Here is a 25,662-nt window from a genome sequence, read left to right as displayed (position 1 = left end):
TTTCCCTCGAAATTATGTTTTAAAATAACTAATTTTTTGTAAGTTGTGATTTTCAGATGTATTTCATAATATCTTGATAATGGTAATCATATTGTGCTAATGCCTCTCAAGATGGGCTTTCATACATTCCAAGCTCACTCGTTTTCACTCTATTTATGCAATACCTCATTGAACAAAAAAAACATGTGAATGCAGCAGAAGAGGAAAATAATACTTTTATTTGGTACAAAGACTAAAAAGCCTGTCAGTTTTAGTAAGACTTATGACACATGTATAAATATTCCCTTGTGTTATGTTTCTATGAAATAACCTGTATTTTATGCTACCTAAAAAAATTATTTTTATTTTGGATTTGAGCCCTATAATAATTGTAAACAATCAACTAAATCATAGGAGAGATTCTAAGCTCTGTATACACACGTATGTATTATTTCCTATGTCATTATTAATCCTGTACTCCAACATGAACAAAACACATGAGAAATTGATTAATCTGAAATTGACATCCCAAGGTTTCTAAATGTCTAGACACTAGCACTTTAATACTGTAAATACAGTATGTACCAATGTTTGGTTCATAAAAGGACACATATAACAGGTTTCTGAAAGGTAAACAAATTAATTTGTACATGTGTTTTCATCAGAAATCTTTTAGGACCAAAAACAACAGTTTAAAGTCAGGTTGTTGTTGTTGTTGTTGTTGTTGTTGTTGCAGTTTACGACAAGACTCTGTTATATATAATGCTGCCATTATAATGTGGAAACTTGTGTTTCAGTTGTTCCCCTATCAAAAAAATTGGAAGCTGTATCTTGCTGTAATACACTCATACTTCATATTTTATTCCAATTTTCCTTCTTAATTTAGCTCTCCTAATTGCTTACAAATTAATTATTATTCATTTCACCACTGACACCTACAAAGTATGTCTTATTTCATAGGGAAATCCAGCCCGGAGTCTTTCATTTTTTCATCGTAGAGGGCATTCAACTTATCGTTTTGAGCTGGAGTAAATGTATCTGTCCATCCACCAACAGAGCCTGTAATGGAAGGAAAACAACCCAAAGTGTATAACAAGACTATTATAGCTTCATTATTCTTTTCAAGGAAAAATTTGCACTGGACAATGGTTTGCCATCGTGTTTGAAGGTACAATACAGACCTGTGATTGCAGTGATTTAGCAAATACTGTATTTTATACATAGTGACATTTTGCATTTGGCCATTTCATGAAGCAGTCGATAACGTAGCGTGAAGAAATATCAATGAATGCACACCACATTAGGTCGAAAACAATTCTGGTATTTGGGGTACATGTGTTTGACAATCAGTTTAATTAAGTCAATATGTTGAATGTAAACATGATGATGCTTCATGAAATATCTGCTGAGAGTACCCCTCAAAAAAATAAAAATTATATATATATATAAATGATACAGTCCCTAAAAAGTAGTGAAATCAGGAGTATTAAGTCGTGTGTACAACGTGTACAGTGACCACTTGCTAGACATCTGAGGTGATGAGTGTTGAAGTTGACGGAGGTGAAGAGACATTTGTTTTTTATTTGTCCAGTGTCAGAACAGGATCAACCAATATAAGCTGTAGAAATCTATACACTTACCTTTCCTCATGAAGGGCCCAGCATTGGCATTATAGAATTGTTTGGGTATACAGCTGAGATTAGAGTTGGGATGTTTGCTCATATTTTCAAAGCTGCACCAGTCACTCACTATCTTTATTTGTTCTTCAGTCAATGGTTTTCCAAGGAAATCGGCAATTTTTCGTACTTGTCCTGGCAAATCCTATTAATGTAATGAAGAATGGACGTAACATGAAGTTTTTGATAATATCCCAATTGGATTTCGTCATTTGTCTGAACTAAGAATTAATCATGGTGATGATGGGGGTTATATGGACCATGTTTTTGACCCCCTTTTTGACTTGTGTAGGTTTTTGACTAATGATTGCATAATCATTATGTATAGGTTTGAATGTGTAATGTCATCATAATCTCCACTAATTTAAACCACATCTTCGACCGACCAAGAAAAGTGCTGAAGTGTTACCTAATATTCCACTACTTCTAATAATAGCTCACCTTTTTCAGATCTGCAAACTGTAAGAAAAGGATGTTTCCATCATTCCGATGGTTCCAGTATCCAAGCACGTGGTCAAACCATGAACCCCAGGCCACTGTAAAGTCAAATAGCAAATACATGTAATAAACAGCTCAGGGTGATTATGAGAATACACTATTATCTTATTTTATTAAAACTTGGTGGAGGGTAACACTTGCTAATCTGTAAAGAAAAAAAAGAATGCAGTGCAACTGCAATTCTAAATGCAAAAGGAAAACAAAAAGAGGACGAATGTCTGATAAGGTTGCTTTCGTGTAGACTCCTTGAAAATGCAGTATATGTACTCATGTTTGTTTCACAAATCCTACAAATCACATCCAGACTATTTTTTGCGATCTCTCTCTGGTCCATTACATATTCCAGAGTGAAGATTGTTGCTACATGTATATCCATGGGAATTAATATTAATATAATAATAATAATGTTGGTTCTTATATAGAAATTTCCCACCAAGTCTGGGTACTCGCAGCGCTTTACAATTATTACCCCTGGCTTGGATCTATAGCGGCACAACGGCCCTTCCTACTTCCTCAACTCCCTGGGGAGCGTACAGTCCATTGCAGCCTTTATAAGCACATATGATTAAAGCATTCACATTGCAACCTCTATCCTACCAGGTGTCCAGGTCCCCAATTATACAGCTGGGTTGACTAAGGCACAGTCATGGTTCAAATCTTGTCCAAGGACTTTAGTTACTCAGAAACAAATGGCAGTGATGGGGCTCAAACCTGCAACCTGCAGATTTCAAGCCGGACACTCTAACCATCCGCCCATCATGTCTCCGTATATACTTACCTTTTCCCTCTACAAACCTCTCTACAAAGTCGTCCCATTTCTCGATGGTCTGAAGCATATTATTCCAGTGGTGAAAATGATAGTATGAGACTGCTGTGTCTTTGGGATTACGTGATACATAGATAACCTGAAGACAGGAAATGGAATGTAAGCTTAGAAATCATTTCAATAGAGAGTCAAAAATGAAAACGAAATTTGCAATGTTCATGCAAGGGAAGTCGTCATCAAAAACGTTATTCCCAGTCTGTCATTAATAGACATAATGATGAATTTACAAGAAAAAAATCGCAAAATTTAAGGGCAGAAACAAAAGTCTGAAACATCGTCGTAAACTGCAGCCACTTTTACGGCACAGTCCAAGACGCCAAGAGGTGTCGTGGAATAAATAACAGCTCTGGTTTGCGACTCGGAATGGTAATGGCACGGTATTTCTGATATAAAATGTAACGACGTACTAGAACTTGTCATCGTCAATCAATGGATATACAATGTAGTGTCTTTTGGTGTATCATTCTATTCTTGAAGTTCCCTATCGAGTTGTAATTTCACACGGGGACGCCGGTGATGCCAAAATGTTCCACTTCAAGGCATTACAACTTAAGCCATGAATATTTTATGTCCAACTTCAATTTTACATCTGGCTGTCTACTGACTCTCGTGAGATAATGCTTGATGACATGATGACCATCCTGAACCTTATGTTTACGAAAATGCCTTTATTTCCTATAGACACGTTCCTAATTTTGATAGTATTTGTTTAAACATCACCTCACCTTCACTTTCTTTTCAAAGACTTTTGGTGGTGTGAGTTCATACGGAAGATGGGTTTTGATAACTCGTGGAGAGGGCATCTGATTGACCATGGGATAAACTGGAACCATCTTACCGTCTGGTGTCACTATGTCATTTTCCAAAAATGGCATTCGCAGGTATAGCGGCACGTCTTTGATCTTGCTGACGTCACAGTCATTGTAAATGAGAGACAGCATTTCCTGCATCATTGTTGTACCTTGAAATAGACAATGGTTCATTACAATGAACATTACTAATCAACAGACCTAAAAAGTTAACTGAAATTGGGGGGGGGGGGGTGAACGGCAATCCCCTCTTTTAATATATATACACAGGGTCTGTGGTTAAATCTGGGGGGGGGGGGGGGTTCAAACCCAGAGGTCAGAGGGCAATCACTTCGACATAGGGAGATAGACACAAATTAATTCCTGCAAATTATTATGTAACGACTGTAAACCTATATCTGATGATCGGAATAAAACATAGGGTTCCCTTAGTAACGCTATCTTATGACATATGAGGAGATATAAGGATTACTTTAGAACCATTCTTACGTTATACCATAGACCCTCCACCCACAGGGGGGAATATAAGAAATGGGAGGTACATATATACCATAGGCTGAGACCCTCCACCCACTATAAGTTATAACGCTACATTGTATAATGTGGGTGGAGGGTCTATGATATATACATTGATTTTCACAATTATTTTAATGACTGCAAAAAGTTGTGCTCTATAGAGTGTATAAAAGTTATGATATATGACCCAATGTCTTGCCTATGTGTAGCTGTTAACAGCTAAATTCTCAAGTGTACACATACGTGTAGCCCATCTGTAAACCTCAGACCACTATCGTTTATAATAGTGTAAACATTCGTTGAATATCTCTATTTACACAAAGAACTAAATCTTGTTATTTTTTGGATCACAACCCGAGTAAACATGACACCTTCAAAATACGCAGGGTTTTCAGGATGCACATGTATGTACCACACCGTGTTTTACAGCCTGTTGGTAGAGTGAGATTCCATATCTAGGGTCAATGATTTGTTACCAGTGATACCACCATAGTCGAGTAACACAACTAGTGGCACTCAGAGTGTGATTCCACGCACCTGATTTTGGATAGGTCGCAATGAATACATCGTCTTCACGAACTTCAAAGTTCTTCAGTGCTTCTAGTGTCGACGCTGGCACACTTGAAGGGAAAACCACGCCATTGTAAACGTGGTTTTCGCCTGGCTTGAACGCTTCTTCGTTGGCACTCATAGTACTATTAGTAGCTTTGCATTGGGTTCTGAAGCCGCTATGATGAGTAGTGTGTATAAATAAGGCGACTTGTTTTAAAATTTGCATATTACGTCACAATTTGTACACATCGATATACGAGTCGCTGGCATCATTGCTTGTTGGATAAAGTGATCCCGAGATTACTACATGTAACATGGCATCAACAAAAAAAAAAGATCTAAAACATTTGTGCAGGCTGAAGAATTTTGGCGGTTCCATAATTAGAGTATGGCTTACAAGAGCTGTCACTAGAAAAGTATCTGATTAAAAAGTCGTTTCTACCGTAATTACCGTGGAAATGACTTTTCATCTTTTTTTCCCCAAATCTTCCTATCCCCCCCTCGGGATATCAAATGGTTCACCCCTTATGTACACGGCAGACAAAACATGAATCTTTTCAAGCAGAATAATATTGTCACGGTTGTGACTTTGAGCATATAGACCCTCCACCCAGGGTCTATGCTTTGAGGTAATGTCAAACTGTTACATCACAGTAGAACATTGACAGGAGTGTAGGTACAATAGCACGGTATGTATCATTTACATTAGAACAATAGTAAATGCCATTGAATAGAAACACTTCCAAAAGAACAATTCGTTGACTTCAAACAAAAGATAACTCTGGTATGGTTTGCATCCTGGTAATGAATGTCAATGGTGAGGTCAGAATGGTCTGAGTTCATACTGAATAGAAAGCAAGGTGGCATCTGCATGAAAACCAATAGTGTATTAGGGTCTCTTCAGATGATGACGTGAGTGGTCAGGAAACTATTATTCATAATTATTATTATTATTTCTTTATTTCAGGCCATCAAGATGTCCCATAAAAATATTTTTTTTAAACATACATACATACATACATACATACATACATACATACATACATACATACATACATACATACATACATACATACATACATACATACATACATACATACATACAAACAAACAAACACACACACACACACACACACACACACACACACAGATAAAGACAGACAGAATAATATAAAACTGGCAACTATCTTGCAATGTACATCCAACAGTTTGAATGAAAATATGTATCAGAGCCAATGCCGATTCGAATTAAAGTATTGTTACTCTCTGGAGTACGTCTGTTCTTCCTGTGGGTTATACTTCCATGGTTAAATGTACATGTATACATCAATGCTGTGTTTAATAGGTCAAATCATAGACCCTCCACCTGGGTGGAGGGTCTATGGTCAAATACTAATCGCATTGTGTTATCATGTCACTTTTAAAGTATGCATCATCCTAGTACTATAGTTACAGCAAACATTTAAACAATACACGAACTGCATTTGTGAATTATCTCATTTATGTAACAATTTGAAGTATTTTACATATGTGCACCGTACCGTCCCTTTGTAAGGCGCACGAAGTGCGCCCCGAGCGGCGAAGCAATGAGAGTGTGACGGACTATTAATCGCTGTTCTAGACTAGAGTCGCTCACTCTCGGGACTTCGCCGCTCGGGGCGCAATTCGTGCGCCTTACAGAGGGACGAAAGTCATGAAGTCTGGCAGTGCAACGAAACTAGCCGTACGCATGCCAGGAGTACAATAAGCGATCCCGATCGACTTGGAGTATGTCTCTTCGTTGTGTCACGTGACTTTGTACGATAACATCCAGGGTAGCGCACAGGGGCGTGTAATATTTCATAGATTGTTGTTTTCTTATTGCTTAGAATGCCGTTTTCTTAGGAAAATATCGTACGAATCTGGCTGCTACAAATGTATCAATCTCTATACTACTAAGAAATATTAGTCTCTTCCCTTTACATGTAGGAATATATATATTAATCAAAAAGTTGTTATATTTAGTCTGTAGACCTGGAAAACAACAATCTATGAAATATTACACGCCCCTGTGGGGTAGCGGCACCCCTACACCTTGTCTCGTAGACATTCCTCTCAGTTACATGTATGGTTTTGAAAAACTAGAAGTGGAACTCAATCATTTACAATATTTTTCCTGTTCGTTTGTAAATTATTTTCTCATCGTAATTAGGGAATGTCCAGATTTTACTTTCAGGGGGGTATCAATTTTTCTCAGGAAAAATTAGGAGGGGGGGGGGCCTAAACAAAAATTTCACAATTTCACAGAGGGTCGTGGAAAATTAAAAACCCATGATTATTTAATGCAACATAAATCGACCTGCAATTCTGCCACTTCTCAAAGTAACTTGTCCGCGAAGATGTGCAAGACTTGTTTCATCAAAATCACTATCAGTGTTATCATCAGTACATGAATTTTCTGAGCTATCGTTATCACAATTGTCTCCATCACTGCCTAGAACATGCATTACAGAAGAGTCACTTTCAGTCTCAGAGTCACTACTATCTGTTTCACTCATTTGCAGTCATTTTTCTAGATCTAAATTCTTGTCTTCCTACTATGTGAGTGGATATTATGTCTATTTTTTCTCTTTTTAATTTCCTCTGGCTTGGTCATTTATGCTCATCAAGATATTTATCTAACTCTTTCACTTTCAGTTTTTCAAGAGTTTCACTCAAGAACACCTTCAACCTGTCATAGTCATTATATTTCTTGTTTTCTCTTTTTTTCTGTTGCTCTTCCCGATGTTTAATTTGAATCTGATGTTTTTTTACTCTCTCCAGATTTTTCAGATGTTCAATGTAGTTTTTGACAACACTTATGCTGACAATGTATTTCTCTGCAAAACGAGATATCGATATCGCAATTGCATCATGTAATTGTTTGAAGCATCAGCTCTTTATGTTGGCACGGGATTGGAGTCATCTACAGTTTGGTTTGTGTTTGCGAAATTACCCAATACTGGAACTAGAAGTTAAACTTATATATCAGCCAAAGTATAACAAGCAAAATGTTGATTGTTAAATTATTTCAGTTTTTGACTTCCTTCCAACAATAAAAAATGTTCACATTTATACTTGCATTGTTGACATTGCTGAGCAACACAAATCGGCATAGGAACTAAAGTTGTATTCAATACGTATCTTAAAAGTAGAACAGTTGTCAAGTATTTAAAGTATACCCACATTGCCCAATGGAAATATGTTGTTCTTGTCATTGTGCATGAAATGGTTATCTTCTTTTTTTCAGTATAATGATTTACCCTGTAAAAGTTTATACACATTATAAGTTATTTATGAGTATTTATTTATTTTTTAGCACAACTCAGTGAACAAAGGTTCAGAGGTTCAACGGCTATAGTCATGGCGCTGAAGCTATGTTTGTGTGTGTGTGTGTGTGTGTGTGTGTGTGTGTGTGTGTGTGTGTGTGTGTATGTGTGTATGTGTGTGTGTGTGTGTATGTGTATGTGTGTGTGTTTTGTAATTGTAGACAGACAGACAGACGGGCAGGCAGGCAGGCAGGCAGGCAGGCATGCATACATACATACATACATACATACATACATACATACATACATACACACACACACACACACACACACACACACATACATACATACATACATACATACATACATACTCCTCTGTGGATAGCTTCTAGACTGTGGCAGACATTGACGCTCAATAAATTGGCGATAATACTCACAGCGAACATGGCACCCAAACTGACAAGAATATCTACCTTATATAATTATCGTCTGCACTCAATGCAAGTCTAATTTGTCAGCAAACTGTGTACCCAACGGCCACAAACCAAGCTACAAACCTTCTAACCATACGTTTTGGCGGCTCACTATATTCAACCGTGTTATATATGTACAGGTGTGTCATTTTTAAATAAGATTCTTCATATCTCAAGTTCGACAACCACCAGGGTCACATTTAAGTAATTAAAATTAAGTTAAGGCAAAAAGAAATGGAGATACATGCGAGTAAGAAATTTTCTCAAACCTTATCGCATAAAAGGTGCCGCCTCAGAGTTGTAAAATCGTTCCCGGATGCTGCTCATGTTTAGTCTAGTGCCTGACAATGACCGTATTCCATACTACAATGTACTTCATCACAATCCCATAGTGATGAGTGGGATATTGATGAAGTACATTGTAGTACGGAATACGGTCCCTGTCAGGCACTAGACTACTCATATTGGGGGTTTTCTTCACGTTGTCGAAGCTGCACCATTCACTCACGATCTTGACTTACTATCTATCTATCTATCTATCTATCTATCTATCTATCTATCTATCTATCTATCTATCTATCTATCTATCTATCTATCTATCTATCTATCTATCTATCTCTCTCTCTCTCTATATATATATATATATATATATATATATATATATATATATCCATCCATCCATCCATCCATCCATCCATCCATCCATCCATCCATATGATCCATCCATCCATCTACCTATCTATCTATCTATCTATCTATCTATCTATCTATCTATCTATCTATCTATCTATCTATCTATCTATCTATCTATCTATCTATCTATCTATCTATCTATCTATCTATCTATCTATTAATTCATGTTCCATTTTAATGAAGCACACTACATGACATGGTGGCATATTGTCAATGATGAAAGCCTGTATAATCTAAATACTCATTCCTACATCGTTTGTTGGGGCAGAGATGAGCAATTTTTGACACAAAACACAACATTCCCACTATAATAGAAAAAGTTGATATACTAGTATAAATAGCTTGATATATTGGTATTATGTGAGCCTTGTTTATGTTACGAATAATCTGACACCATTCTAAACATTACTATTCTAAATTCACTCTAGATCTATCACACCGTAAAACCGAATCAAGCTGTTACGTATGCGGTTGCATGTGTTATTTCAGCGAGCCACGTATAGCATGAAGAGAAATGCACAGCTGGATTTGGCCCTCTCTACCGTCCAAAATCCATGTTTTTTTAACAGTTGAAATTATCAAACATGAAGTCTCCTTCAGTGTTCGTGTTATCAACCTTTTTCAAGTTTGGAGTACTGATGTCGGCGCCATATTGGAAATTGACCCATTTTATCAGAAAAATTATCAGCTATATACAGTAGGTTAATTACATTATATCATTTGTTGGTTTTAGTATATTTGTTTGCTCTGCATGCATACTACATTATTAATTCATACCGTTTTAGAGGTCGTTTATGACGCTTCCTAGTATAAAATGCAACCAATGGTCACCTGTCAATGCTCGTGATACCGGATAGGTGATAGGTCTGGATCTATACCCGATTAATATTGATATGTTATTGACAGTTTATATTAAAGCGCGAACCTATACTCAAAAATTCAATCCGATATTTTGGGCGAACTTTACAATAATTATGGACATAAACATTAAACATAAAACACAAGGCTAAAACATGTTACATCCGCCAACCAAATATTCATTATTTGATCTGATTTGCCATCATTCTCAACGAGAATTAATTCAGCAACTGATTCTGCTGTGACCTGTTGATTAAGGATCTGCATGATGATACCTGGCACCGTTGAGGATTTAGAAGTATTCAAGATGGACGCAAATATGATAATCCCAGGTCTCTTTCAACTTGCCTTCATTCGTAAATTGAAATGGTTCCTATTATTTGCACCAACTGCTGTTAATTATTTTGGATTTTCAATTCATAAAACAATTTATCGTGGTTTCCTACTTGAAAAATCAATGTGAAACAACATGTGCCAAGTCCTTGTTTGTAACTCAGTATTATTGAGAAAAGATTATTAAACGTGTAAAATCTTTGTTATTGTTCGTACAATATCGAACTTTTTACACATTTGTCTTTTTGCAATGTATTGAGTGACAAACACAGGCTTGGTCTATGTTGTTTCACATCGGACTCATACCTACTAACGACTGTTTTTCTCCGTAATTAAGTTCTCCTCGTAATTTTGGCAAACTATTTTGGCCGTACTCTTGCATTTCATTCTTGAGACCATGGAGGCTTCCCTTATAAGTTATACTTACATGTTCAGGCATACGGTTTCTGACTTTGCTGGACTGGTTTTACTTGAACTACAAAGGTCAACCCAATTCACACCTTCTAAATCCCCTTTGTCTTACACTATCCAATACTGATAAGACTTCAGCAGCAACTCAGCAACTCAGACCATAGACCCACAGGGTGGAGGATCTATGCTCAGACAAGGAGTTGGTTATAACCCGCTACACAAAGTTTGATATTAGCTCCAGTAGAGGACTGATAATCCTGTACATGTCAAACACTGAGTCAACATTTTGACAGCTAAAGGGTATACGAACAAATACATGTCCATATGAATATGATGGGGGGGGGGTGTTATCACGTTTTAGAATCACATGCACATATATACTCACACTTTCCTTTACACGACCACGCCCCCTCCCATCGCATTGGAGTAGAGACTACTACTACGTGAAAACTATTATTCAATTTCGAGAACCTGCTAACCAATCAGAAGTCGCAAGTTTGCATAATTTAAAGATGGCGCTGCGAGGGAGGTTGTTTTGATGAAGTCGGCTCTTTAAATCCCCTTCGTGTGGACTCAGCCGATTTTAATTTTATTTACCGCCTTATTTTAACCATTTTTATTTCCTAGTACCATGGACGAACTTTACTGGGTATCATGGGCATGTTTAGTGTTTACCGTTGGGATGTTTGCCGCGGGCATGTAAGTAAATACTAATATTTAAATGTTACGTTTGTATCGTCTGTCTGGTCACGGATCGACTCGATCATGGTCACTCATACCAAACGTTCCTCGGTGAAAGTTAGCGTTGATAATGAACCGGGTGTTTCCTTCATGGTTTATAATTGTCTTCGTTTGAATCGTACCTATAATTGATGTTCTGTTTGTACCATGACAGGCGATTAATTTATATCGTCCGTTCATTTGAATCGTTGTAACGGCAATTTTCATTTCAGTCTCTCACATATGGTTCATATTTACGTTTTTTGACGGTCATGCGTCGAAATATTCAAATTTACATGTATCACACGCAACATTTCTACACATCTGTGTACACGTGTACTATTTCAGTGGTTGTATTTAATAGGATAGGCAGTGAAAATACCGCTGAAACTGAAGACATCAAAACGGTATCGAAATAAATGAATGAATAAACAAACAGTTTGTTTTGAATTACTGTGGCCACGTGGCAAGTTTTATAATAGTTCTCAACTACACTACTACATAGAATGTCGTCTCTTGCCGTATTAAAGTTGAACCCAGTGATCGTAATACTTTAATTTGAAACTATCGCAGTTTCTTGACCTGTATCATGCAACACATGTTGCATCACCATAAATCAAAAAACGTGGAATGACAAGTGTGACAACAATTAAATTTTAAAACACAATGCATTCATTACATGTGTTACTGTTGTAACATATGGCCATCAGAATGACAATCATGTGTTAGAATAGATTGTTTTTTTCTACATGATCAATTTACATCAGAATGGTTTGAATCTGGTCCCATGTTAAAAAAGAGAAGCTAGCTATTAATGGCAATTTTTTTTGTATATAGTTATTTGTTTTGCCATACTGAGTCCTTCATTGCAAGACAGTGACATGTAACGGGGAAAAAGACTTGGCTGCTTGCAATAACAAGACGCAATGTTTTAGCCACATGGATGCTTCTATCAAACAAGATCGTGGAGAACAACTACACACATAATAACTAGACTATCTACCTTAATCTTTTTTTAGTTTTAATAGTAAATAACTACAACGTCATATTATATTGATAACCAACTCAGATGTTATCCTTACGTCTTTTTTTCTGACCGCAGGCTAAACAGCCTCTATGGTCAGCTCATTGTCATTATTGTTCTGTATAAATACTGTTTTCTGTAGTCCAGTTGTAATTATTGTTTTGTGATTGTACACTAGTTCTTGATTTTTCTAATGTTTGTCAAGGCGTTTTTTTGAAGGAGTTAACAGTTACTGTTGGTGCATTGATGACTATTTCTGGTAGGTTATTCAAAGTGGTGATGACACGTAGTGTTATATATATCATAAAGGGATTAGATTAATTCATTTATTATTGTGTGTATATAAATACACAATAAAAAAGTCAATTGAAAACTTTCTGGTCTCAATTAAACTCAACTAAAAAAATTCTGTCTAACTTTCACCCTTTTAAATTATATATGTTTTCTCTCTCTCCAAAGTCTATGTCAGTAAATGTGAGAACAGCAGCAACATAATGTAAACAGAATTAATCTACTGTATGAAAAACTCAGCACAAAAGATAAACATGAAAGAGATGGATGGAAAAGGGAAAGCAACTGTTAGACTGCTAAACTTCCTCTCCATTGTCTGTGGCTATAGACTTAGTAAAGGTGTTTCACATAAGCCTGGAAATTTTTTTCAGAAGACTAATATTTCCTGATTTCAACACCAAATATAATCACAATAATAAATAGTTACTAAAATGTCTCCATATACATAAACATGATACACAAGGCTCAGTAATTCATAAAAATTAGTCTTTGGAAATTAGTTAAAAGTGGTTGGTTAATTTTCTAGATGCAAAAAATATCAAGGTTTACTAAAAGGCATTCAGGGTTAACAAAATATAACCTTATACCTATATCATATATGTAGAAGAGATATACCTAAATTTGCATGATAAATCATAGACTCTCATCAGTCCTCATGCATCGCAGTAACACATCAACAAATGATTAGCCAAGGCCCCTATGTAGTCGATTAGGGACCACAGTACAAGGATATTCATATTCGAGTACAATTATTATGTGGTATGTATCGGTTCATTCAAAACAGTCCTGTTAGCAATGCTCCCGTGGACTGGTGAGAGAGTCAACTGGATAAATCAATCAATCTGATTGTTGATAAATATGACTAATACATGATAATTCTATTTTTACATAGCCCATCGTGTCTGCAAATAGTCAGAAGAAGAAGTACACAAGATGTTCCATTTTTACCCTTCCTTGCAACAGACCTTAAGTAAGTATATTTAGTTGTCTGTATTTTCTGAATATGTTCATTTGTATTTCAAAATTGATGGGTTCAGAATTTCTTGTATATTGTCTGGCCAGGTGTGTAGTTATTTTTATGTATGGAATAATACAACATCTTGAGTAGGTTCAACAATAGCCCAGAGACTTGTCTTAGTGCTACCGTGGGTTATACTTCCATGGTGCTACTATCTCAAGGAGAAGCTGTCTACTTCTGTACCAGGACATGTCTCCTCCAGGCTAGTTTGAAAAACACAATGACAGTTAACACATACTTAAGTCATCAGGAAGTGATTGATATATTGATGACAGTAGCCATAACCATATAGAGCACAAGGGGGTATCTGAGTATCTGTTATATAGTGTAATAGGGTTGTGGTGTTGTGATCTGTTTATTAGCACAGTACCACCTTCCTTGTTCAGTCAATATTCCCACTTTGTCAGTCTCACTGAGCTAGATGGAGAACAGCTGTAGCCTGTAGGTGTTTGCATATCTGCTTGTTTTGTCACTATTTTATCCAAACTTATTTGGTTGATGCAGAACACAAATTATGCTTCGATCTGTCTGAACACCAAAGCATAATTTGCTACGTTGTAATTTACCCCAGTTCAGTGTGCTTATACTTTATCTCAGCTTTGACTTGACAGACAGTTGGAAGTCCAGTTGAGCAAATCCTGCACGTTTCATGTTAGTGTTCACTGGCTCTGTTTGATACAACCACACAGAAACCAATAAGCAACTGCACATTCTACATTTTAAGATACCACAAGTGCAATTTCTTGTTACATTTTGTCTGAATAAAATAAACCATTTAAACATACTGCAACTAGACACAGACATGCGGGCACCATTTTGATGACTGAAAAGTGGTACATTAGTTAATATCATGTAGACAAAATGTAGCAAGAAACTGTATTCATTCAATCTTACTACCTTAAAGTGTAGCATGTGCAGTTTCTAATTGGTTTCTGCATGGTTGTATCAGACAGAGCCAGTAAACACCAACATGAAATGGGCTGTAAAACTGTAGTATCAAAAGCATACATACTGTTACATGTAATGTGTAACAGTCTAAATATCGTTTTTACCACAACTAGAATGTAATTTTGTGTTTACATTCTTTTTTGATGTGATGACTTTTGAGAACATACAAGTCTTACTCCTTCTCATATATACCTCTACATGGAGACCTTTTTCTTAAAAATCCATTCAAATGTCAAATGGTAATCAATATTCATGCAGACACATTCTATGAAGTGGGTCAGTTTTATTGTTAACATTCTATGGAACACCTGAATTTAGTATTTTGCTGTGCAGTGATAAACCGCCTGTTGGTTGAATACACTATTATATAATTTTGTGTCTAGTGTACGGTATTTTCATTATATATAAAGACATAATGACACTTTTGTAGCACATTGAATATGGGGAAATTTAATATGTAATAGTATACAGTTAGTTATAGACTATTAATAACCCTAGAACCCAGACAAAATGTAATGGCACTTGTAGCACATTGAATATGGGGAATTTTAATATGTATACAGTTAGTTACAGACTATTAATAACCCTAGAACCCAGACAAATGTAATGACACTTGTACTGTAGCACATTGAATATGGGGAATTTTAATATGTATACAGTTAGTTACAGACTGTTAATAACCCTAGAACCCAGACAAACGTAATGACACTTGTAGCACATTGAATATGAGGGAATTTTAATATGTATAGTTAGTTATAGACTATTAATAACCCTAGAACCCAGACAAACCTATTCAATTCTTTGATTACATATTTTGTTTCATTATACATACATTTTCCCTTACACATTTTTTTGTTGAGGGAGGAGAGAGAGAGAGAGAGAGAGAGAGAGAGAGAGAGAGAGAGAGAGAGAGAGAGAGAGAGAGAGAGAGAGAGAGAGAGGTAGGAGAGGGTGGGAGGGAGGAGAGAGAGAGGTGGGAGGGAGGGAGAGAGAGAGAGGAGAGAGAGAGAGAGAGAGAGAGAGAGAGAGAGAGAGAGAGAGAGAGAGAGAGAGAGAGGCGGGAGAGGGTGGGAGGGAGGGAGAGAGAGATGTACATGTATGTTATCATGCAGGGATGTAGAAAATAGCTTGAAGATGGAAAAAAATAACCGTGTATCAGTGATAAATTTCTGACTGCGAAAATTCTAAAAGATGAAAAAATTCTGAAAACATCTATAATTGTAAATTCTATCAAAGCGTTTACATAAACTAAGTTATGTGGAATTTCCCCACCTTTATTGTAAAGTTTTCTTTGATACATGAAATTACAAATTTCTTTTCCAAAAATGTTGACAGCAGATGCCTCCTCAGGTTCCTCAGAGTGTAAAAAGTCTGAACCATGGGGGAGAGAGAAACCCCTCCCACACACACACCCACCTCTGTGACTGCAAAGCAGTTGGCGGCTGCTTCACAAGCCAAATTCTGCCTCTCAAATCATCTTCTTTTTTGTGTCATGTAAATTTTCTACATCCCTGTCGTGTCAAAAGTGACAGATGATGTTGATTGATGAAAATAATTTCCAATGTTGAAAATACCATATCGTGAGGATTTAATACTTCAGGTCCCTTCAATGTACCAGTACTAGACAATATTATTAATCTAATGCATGCTTCACAGATCACAATAATCAGAATTAATATAAAGATCTATGAGAGGGGCAACAGATGTGATATGAAGTATGTAATTATTTTAGTATGTATAGTCTGAACATTGTATATATGTATATGTATAGTGTATTTCTTTCATTCCTATATCATGGGATTAAAATACCTGTCCTGTGCAAAATGGGATGTACATGTTTTGTATATTAAAATTCTGATCTGATAATGTTATTCATCCCCACTGTATCATCACCATTTTTTAAGCCGCTCTAGCTGTAACTGGAATATTATTTGTTCAATCAGACAACAAACAATATATTCACTGAAAATTGTTGAAATACCAATTTAATTAGACACTGTATATACGTTAGAGGTTCGAGGTTGATTTTATCCATAAGTAGTACAGTAACAGGTTTACAACTGCAGACATCAGAACTTGGACAAACGGAACCTGTTACAAACAGGGAAAGTGAACAATTCTTGGATCAATAACACTTGGCTCAGCATGTTGGAACAACAAAGACTTGTATTACACACCATGGTTTGATAAGAACAGTTTTATTATATTTAATAAAACAGTTTTGAAAAAAAATGTTTCAGTTGCAGCTAGTGTTGTTTTAAAGAATATGACATAGAGTATCATAGACTACTTACCTAATCATTTTAAAGTCTGTAATAGTCTAGTTCCTATACCATATGATCATCTCCACTCATTACATCTAGTCAAAGTCGTTACTCTAGCACAGAAGTCTGTGCTACCCCCAGCAGCATTCATATAAACGAGATGACTTTATTGCGTTCCCACATGATTTTAGTCAAAAAAGCTGTACTAATTGAATATTAATGAGCAATTGTCTGATATAAGCCTATTAAAACTACCTGTCAATTTGTGATGGATTACTACTGACATGCCCTGTTCACCCTTCACCCAGCATGGGATTTAGCCAGATTAAAACGGTAAAATGTTTGAATTTGATTAGACGTAGTGAGTGATGATGATGATAGTAATCATCACTCATATCGTACATGTATAGGAAATAGAAGTCTGTAATGTGCAGTTATTTTTGTCCTTTCCCTAAATAACTCTTTGTCCAAAAATTTCAGTTTTGCAATATGAGCTAGAACTTTCAAACAATATATGATTGTGTCTCTTTTGAGAAGCAATCCAATATTAACAACAGCACTACCAAGCATGTAATTTTCTGTGATTGTGTTCATGAAATCAGTTAAAAAACATATTATTATAGTCCATCTGATTAACCAATGGTCATCGGATGAATCACAATCACTTTGTCACTTTGTCATCCCAATTTTAAGTTGTCCCAGTATCAAGTCATTCCTCAATCCCATGTCTCAGTCTGGACGTGTCTCACCACATCAATCCTTACACATTGCATTAAAAAGTGAGTAGTGCACAGGGTTTCACACCATTTGATAGTGTGTGTATGTGTGCAGTCTGCATCCATGGTCCATACCTGCAGTACATTTCTGTCAACTGCCAACTGATATATATTACCTGAGTAACAGTGTGTGGAGCGCTCTATGGCTTTATATGCATTAAAATGCATTCTGTACAACTTCAAAGTCTAGAGTTAGTCAGTAAACTATAACAATATTTACAAGTCAAGTTATAGTACAGTTTTGATGGCCAAGTTGAAACTTGGCAAATTGAAAATGGGATGAAGTGATCAAATAATGTACTGAATATGCAAAAACATTGCTATCAGGTACTATATTCGGTCTTACTATCAGCATTGGATTATATCAGAAGTAGTCTACCAGTAGACTCAAAGGACTAATGCTATCACTGTGTTTGCTATCCTAACTGACATTTTGATTTTGAATTTCACTGTCCTTTCCTTATCTACAATGATAGCTGTGTCACTTTGGTCTCAAATGCCATTCCTGTATAAACTGTTATTGGTCAAATATGTAATAGGATATATTTTAATCATGCCATCAGCTCACATGCTGAATCCACTATTAGGTGTCGTCATGGAAATGCCATCTCACTCTAATTACATATGTCGTCATCTTTTCAAATGTCGATAATACTTTGCACATGTTTATGTGTGTGACAAGGCGTGGCTTTGAGACCAGTAGAACACAGCTATCACCGTATATGAGGAGGGATAGCGAAATTCAAAATCAAATTATCAGTTAGGATAGCAAATATAGTGGAATCATTCTTTGAATCTACATGTAGGCTATATCAGAAGATGACTATGTAATATACAACAGTTCTCAGTCTCATTTATTTCTGTTTGAATTATAATACCACTCCAGCTGTGCATGTGTCTCTTAAGTCTTCACAGATTTAATGATATATTAATTCTGATAGGTTTATTAAACCAAAGATATCTTTTTATTTACTGTGTGTGCACCATTTGTTTTGTTTTCAGCAACATTTTATGGTGCTATTATGGGCTAATGATTAGAGACTCTACAATTCTGCTAGTTAATACAATAGGAAGTTGTATACAAACACTTTGTATGATAGTTTATTTATATTATTCAGGAGAAAAGGTGAGTGATTTTCATCTTCTCAGTCAAAATCCTAGAAAATTCGTAGATATGAATTTGGCGTTGTTAAAGGTGGGACGTAGCTATTAAAACTCAAAATAAAAAACACTAATAAACTTACCAAAACAATGGAAAAAGGGGGTTTTAAAGTAGAAATTAAAGTTTTGAATGCAACCTCATAGGGAGCAAGTTCATGTCATTTTATATTGAACTCCTATGTATCTTTTTTCAAGGTATGCATTCCCTGTAGTTGGCCTGATCTTCGTTAATTCAATAAACTCGTAGTTGTCGTCTACGAAAGTTCTCCAGTTATTTATAGTACAAATCTCATCAGAGTTCCAGCTAATGTAATATTGTATTAGAAACTGTGTGAGGTCCTGACCCATTCCACCCACACCCCCTGAGGTCCCCACCCTACCACACACCTTATTCTATTATGGGCTCCTAATAGTAGCAAAACATTGATACAGTTAGAAGGAAGAGGATTTGGAAAGCACGGTTAGAGGAAATATACCAAATATATTGCATGTCTGTAAAAATGAGCATTTTGCTACATCTTGAACATCACAGTAGAATATTTGTGTTATTACTTATAAACATTCCTCTGTTCATTTTCATTGTCTTCCAGATAAAAATAATTGCTACATCTTGAACATCACAGTAGACTTTTCATGTTATTACTTATAAACATTCCTCTGTTAACGAAATTTATGTTTGTCTTCCAGGTAAAAATAATGCGGCAGATGTTTTATGCATTTGTCGGTGTAATGAGCTTTTTGATGTACCTAAATGTTTATGATCTCTCACCGGATCGATTTATTAATCAGCTTGGATTGGCTGCAAGTGCAGTTACCATAGCAATGTATGCTTCACCTCTAGCTCAAATGGTGAGTACACGTTACTTAGCAACCATCTCCATACTGATCAACTCCTTTATATCTCAACAATGATTGGTATCTTACGTAAGCTTTACACAAGGTTCATTTCATCTTCAATAATCAAGACATGACTATGATATCTATCTCTCTGTCAGCTATCTTGAAGAAACATAATTGAAACTCGTATATCTTAGAGTGCCCTCAAACAGTTGCAACGAGCACAAAATTGTCCAATCACAGGGTTCCTTTTATACACTATCAATGTCGACTGCTTTTCCAACACAGCTGCCTCCATCAGCAAATTTAACTTCGAAATTGTTGAAAGGTTTCTCGACATAAAGACATGGCACATATTCAAAAGTAAAGTTTTGAAAATAATCTCACTTTCTGGTGAAAAACCTAAAAAAAACTCGTCGAATTCGAAGCAGTGTTAGGGGTATTTTGTATGTATTCAAAGTCAGAAGCTTCAGGTTAGGACTTGAAAACTATAAATGTCAGTTTAAACAAACTCAATAATTTATGAGATTGAAAATGAAATGAAAAGGAATTGAGATTAGTTCTCTTTATTTGCTCTTTGTAGAAGGAAGTTCTTGTCAGTAGGACTACCAGATCGATGTCATTTCCACTTTCTGTGGCTACTTTTATTGCTTCCTCCCTATGGACACTGTATGGCTTCCTTCTCAATGACATGTATGTCAGTGTAAGTATCTTGTTACATTATTCTTTTTTCCTTCAACAATTTCTTTAGCTTTTCAAGTAACTGAACTACTTCTAGAGGCATGTGTATGAGAGAGAGAGAGTGAGAGAGAGAGACTGTGTGTGTACGTGCGTGTGTGTGTGTGCATGCACATATCTATGTACTTACGTATATATATATATATATATATATATATATATATATATATATATATCTGTGTATGTGTCTGTGTATGTATGTATGTATGTATGTATGTATGTGTCTGTATGTGTCTGTATGTATGTATGTATGTATGTATCTATCTATCTATCTATCTATCTATCCATCTGCCTATCTATCTATATATCTATGGATCTATCTATATCTATCTATCTTGCTATCTATCTGTCTATCTATCTATCTATCTATCTATCTATCTATATGAATCTATCTGTCTATCTATCTGTCTATCTATCTATACCTATCTACCTTTCTATCTATCTATCTATCTATCTATCTATCTATCTATCTATCTATCTATCTATATGAATCTATCTAGCTATCTATCTATCTGTCTATCTATGAATCTATGTTTCCTTACCTTTGAGTAAAGATTACTTCCTTTGTTAAAAAGTCTGGATATCTCACAATGTTTCATTGACACAAATATTTTTTCCTCTCCTTACAGTTACCGAACGTTCCAGGCATCATTACAAGTATTGTACGTTTTTATCTCTTCTATTTGTATCCACGTTCATCATCTGAGGTAGTTCACCCAATCTAGAATAGCTGGTCATGGCGTCCAAGACTGTGAGGGCTGCTCAGCACCAAACAGTGGGTGATCAGGGAGAAGACACCACCTCATTTCACATATTTCACATAAACATGAATCGGTGCTGTGGCAAGTTTTGTGTGGTAGCTATGGTGTGTGCCTTGGTTTTTACTCCCTGTTGCTGGTCTTTCCAGTTGTATGGTAAAGAGAAGACTTTTTCCAGTGGTTCTTGTTATGTATTATACTTATTCTGCATTGCAGGGACAGGGGTTGGCGGTTCATGTCCTCAGTTTTGCAGCACTCAAACTTACATACATTTTCCAAATATTTTTCAGATTTCAGGCCAAGCTTGCTGAATGTATGTTTGTACTATTTTCTCACTTCCTTTGTTCATCAAGAAATATTATGGACGTAACAACAACACAATGTATCACTTTTTGGCTGACCAAAGGAATGCATACCAGATTTCATAATATTTATTTATATTTAGAGCATACATTTAACATGCGATTTTATACCCTGGTCTGCTAATCCGCAATGTTTTCAACATTGACAAACAACTCAGGGCAGACTTTTGTATTAAAACTATAATCTGTATCAGATCAAATCAATTAGATTGTTCCAGAAATATTTCTATTTTGTATAACATCCACCTTCTAACTCAATAAGGAATAGTCTCCCACCTTATTTTGATTTTTAGTGTTAGTTTTTTTCCAAGAACTTTTTGTGTGTAATATCGAACACATATCACACTATAAGGAGAAGTATGGTACACAGCTGTTATAGTGTTATTTTGTAGGGTAGGAAAAACAGAGAATGACTGTTATTAATCAGTTTTTATTAACTTGCATATTAGGCCAAGAAAAAAAAATTTGTTTCTGGTCAGGACAGTTTGTCTAAAATGGTGCGACAACGCTTTTTAAAAAAAAAATTATCAACAAACCTATCACTAGCACTAAGTCTACGATTATGGCAGTTACTGTTAATTAGTACTTTAGAGCAAGTGTGTATGTGGGACAGATGTCATTTGCTTGTTCATGATTGGCTCTGCAGTTGTCTTCACTTAAGTAGGGAGGGTTATTTTTGTGTTTCCCCATGGATCTGCAGAGTGCATGGGCTGGACAAACACACACAAAAAAGACTGACGCAGGGGTATTTAAGTGATGTGTGCGCTGACCAGAACGATTCTTTCTTTTGTTGGCCTTAAACAAAATAACATCTCAAGAATTTTGATTCGTGTATTACATTACTAGACAAAAAGTAACTTAGTCCTTCAGCTTTTTTATCCACATTTTTGAATTCAACTCAAAAACCGATGCATTAATTTTTTTGAATGTATAGTGTTGTTGGTATACCATAAACTCTGTATACCACTGTTGCCAATATACCTCTCGCGCAAATAAACAGGACAAAATTAGTTATAGGTACATAGTGAATATTTAGGGTTATTTTTGTTGTAGTATGAGAAACACTTTGTTGTTTTACTTTCTTGAATTTGTTGGAAAGAGTGACAGAAACAAATCGATGATGCATTTTTGTGTACATTAAAAAAAAGATAACAAGTAAAGTAAAAATTTATATGTAAAAGGTAAAAAGTTGTATAGCGCCAAAATCCAAAAAGCTATGTCATCCATTTATCGTATTTTTCTTCCTTCGAATAATGTTCAAAGTTCAAAGTTCAAAGGTTATCCTGGTACATAGTCCTATGTAATCAGTACTTCATGTAATTTTGAAAGTTCAACTAGGTTTACAAAAAAAAAAAAATTCATGTCAGACAACAAATTCAAAATTAATATGTAATAACTTTTAATGTAATAATTTTTTCCCTCCTTCCTAAAAGTATCACATCTTTCTCTCTCAGTAAAGTAGTCGATTTATTGTTTAAAATCTTTATAGTAAGTAAAGATTTTGGGACAACTTCATTATTATGTACGACGACGAACAAATTTGGCTTTAGAAGCAGTGCCTTGTGTATGAGCTGCAACTCAATTACCTTTACATTTATCAAATATTCTGATATATATTTTGATGTCGTTGTAGTTAGTTTTCTCCTCTCAGTGGAGATTTTTGATATAGAGTATTCGAAAGTTACACTTAGGAGCAGCTGAGATAGCATAGTTATAATGACTGAGTTTGTACATAGCAATCAGTGTTCAAAGGCCTATGGTTATCCTTCGCATGTACACTATTGACAAAAAGTATTGTCACATACCGACGACATCGTTATGTGGTTGATGAAACTTGAAATTTCTTGTTCTTAATAATCAATTATAGCTTCCTCGCATTCTGCTCAGTATAGTCATCCCATTGTCATGTCAAAACATGACAAATCTCAAATATTTACCGTGTATGAAAGGGGGGCACAGTCAGTAACATAGTGGTCTATTGCTTTGGACACTAACATGTAGTCTAAACTAAAATATTCTTGTATATTGAATTGCTGCCATCATATTTTGTTAACATTGATGTACTCCTCAGTATCAAACTTTTGATTGTGTTACGTATGTGCAATTTGTACTCTAGCGTAGAATCCAGTCATTTTGGGATTTTTGCCATCATCATTCTCTCTACACATGGCATTTCACTGCATCGGCCGTGTATTGATTCAAACCTGACTTAGATTGTGATTTCTCACAGCAACGTCCAGCCCCGATATGTCTGTGTCCATCATGAAATCAACCCCTTTGTGATTGGCCGATCCTGTCTACTGAGACGGGTTCATTCAATCTTCTCTCTCCCAATTTGTAGTTATGTAAAAATTGATACCTCCTAGCGAGAAAGAGGACTTTAATTGCATCATTTCGCAATGGTAAAAATGTCAAAACCAAGAAGAATTTGCACCTAAAGTAAATGACCACGAACAAAATGCCAGCATAGGGGGAAAGGTGATAGCAAAAATCTCAATGTGACGGGATTCTAGGCTATTTGTACTCTGTCACTCGAAAATTTCAGTCATCAATTCAGGATCAGCATTTTGAATCATGCCAGCGTCTTGCAGCTATATTAAGGCTTCTGACTGCCATTGTATTGGGATTAAATTTGATTTCATAAGAATATTTAACCTTTGTAACCCATATTATATTATATTATATTTATTGGGACTAAAACTTGCTGTTCTTGTCAAAGACTATAAGAAGATGAATTGTAGAGATAAGAAAAGTACAACAATGGCATAAATAGCGTTGACTTTGACTGTTTGTGTTTGTGGCAAGAAGGAATGAAACAATGAGATGTAATTGGTGTCGGTATTAAATTGATCAGTTCAAAAAATTCAGTCATTCCAACTTTTGTTGATGTCTGAGTGTCCAGTTTACAATGTAGAAACATGACACTTTGCAATGTGTAACTTTCACAGATGTAAAGTGTGAGTGATATTGTTTTGTTTACCATGTTTTATCTTTGCATGAAGTCTTTACTGAGTCCTCTTCAGACAAGCAAAGTTGACGCTATTCATTGCATAGTTGTATCTTTGCATGAAGGTTTGCCTGAGCTCTCACTTCATACAGCAAAGTCAGTGCTATTTATTCCCTAGTTGCATCTTTGCATGAAGTCTTCCCTGAGCTCTTACTTCATGCAGCAAAGTTAGCACTATTCATTCCATTGTTGTATCTTTGCATGACGTCTTCCCTAAGCTCTCACTTCATGCAGCAAAGTTAACGCTATTCATTCCATAGTCGTATCTTTGCATGACGTCTTCCCTGAGCTCTCACTTCATGCAGCAAAGTTAGCACTATTCATTCCATTGTTGTATCTTTGCATGACGTCTTCCCTAAGCTCTCACTTCATACAGCAAAGTTAACGCTATTCATTCCATAGTCGTATCTTTGTATGAAGTCTTTACTGAGGTCATTTCAGGCAAGCAAAGTTGACACTATTTATTCCATAGTTGTATCTTCCATAGTTGCATCTCTTCAATATTCATTTATCTGATGTAAGTCAACTTTTTGTATTACATGACTATTACATCATATATATATATATATATATAGTAACGTTCCACATTTGGAAAGACTGAAAGATTGGCCATTGAGGGCACTCTCATCATCCCTTTCCACAAAAAGATGATAAAGAAGAGAGTGATGAGAAAGACACTCCCAGTAATGTATTTTTACAGTTTACATGTTATTATTCCAGATATCAAAATAAAGTATGGCTCTGACAATATAAACATTTGTTGTTGTTTTTACGTGAGTATAACCTGTCTGCACTGTCACTGCTTTAGAATTCTTTTATAGTGAACATTCTGCTTAAACAAACACCC

At 35.7% G+C, this 25,662-nt stretch overlaps 2 protein-coding genes across 2 annotated transcripts; one reads left to right on the top strand and one right to left on the bottom strand.

Moving 5' to 3' along the window:
• Nucleotides 1-848: 848 nt before the first annotated feature.
• Nucleotides 849-4,995, bottom strand: LOC144443672 (sulfotransferase 1C4-like). The gene is made up of 6 exons (XM_078133212.1): nt 4,842-4,995; nt 3,705-3,940; nt 2,932-3,058; nt 2,097-2,191; nt 1,620-1,800; nt 849-1,038 (listed from the first exon to the last, which is right to left on the bottom strand). Exons 1-6 carry the CDS (start codon nt 4,993-4,995, stop codon nt 929-931), a joined length of 903 nt encoding a protein of 300 aa, XP_077989338.1. The 3' UTR covers nt 849-928.
• A 4,920-nt stretch (nt 4,996-9,915) lies between these two features.
• LOC144443532 (sugar transporter SWEET1-like) lies at nt 9,916-25,554 on the top strand. Its single transcript, XM_078133055.1, has 7 exons — nt 9,916-10,006; nt 11,539-11,610; nt 13,839-13,916; nt 18,955-19,078; nt 19,801-19,962; nt 20,534-20,653; nt 21,318-25,554. Exons 1-7 carry the CDS (start codon nt 9,948-9,950, stop codon nt 21,411-21,413), a joined length of 711 nt encoding a protein of 236 aa, XP_077989181.1. The 5' UTR covers nt 9,916-9,947; the 3' UTR covers nt 21,414-25,554.
• Nucleotides 25,555-25,662: the final 108 nt, after the last annotated feature.

Source organism: Glandiceps talaboti, chromosome 12 (assembly GCF_964340395.1).
Source record: "Glandiceps talaboti chromosome 12, keGlaTala1.1, whole genome shotgun sequence".
Classification (NCBI taxonomy): Eukaryota; Metazoa; Hemichordata; class Enteropneusta; family Spengelidae; genus Glandiceps; species Glandiceps talaboti.
This window is presented reverse-complemented; position numbering and strand designations above follow the sequence as displayed.

Coding starts and splice junctions, on each gene's coding strand:
- LOC144443672 (XM_078133212.1), bottom strand. CDS start 4,995: ATGAGTGCCAACGAAGAAGCGTTCAAGCCAGGCGAAAACCACGTTTAC. Junction 3,941..4,841: donor TGCGACCTATCCAAAATCAG/GTGCGTGGAATC, acceptor GTCTATTTCAAG/GTACAACAATGATGCAGGAA. Junction 3,059..3,704: donor TCTTTGAAAAGAAAGTGAAG/GTGAGGTGATGT, acceptor TCCTGTCTTCAG/GTTATCTATGTATCACGTAA.
- LOC144443532 (XM_078133055.1), top strand. CDS start 9,948: ATGTCGGCGCCATATTGGAAATTGACCCATTTTATCAGAAAAATTATC. Junction 10,007..11,538: donor AAAATTATCAGCTATATACA/GTAGGTTAATTA, acceptor TTTATTTCCTAG/TACCATGGACGAACTTTACT. Junction 13,917..18,954: donor TTCCTTGCAACAGACCTTAA/GTAAGTATATTT, acceptor TTTTGTTTTCAG/CAACATTTTATGGTGCTATT.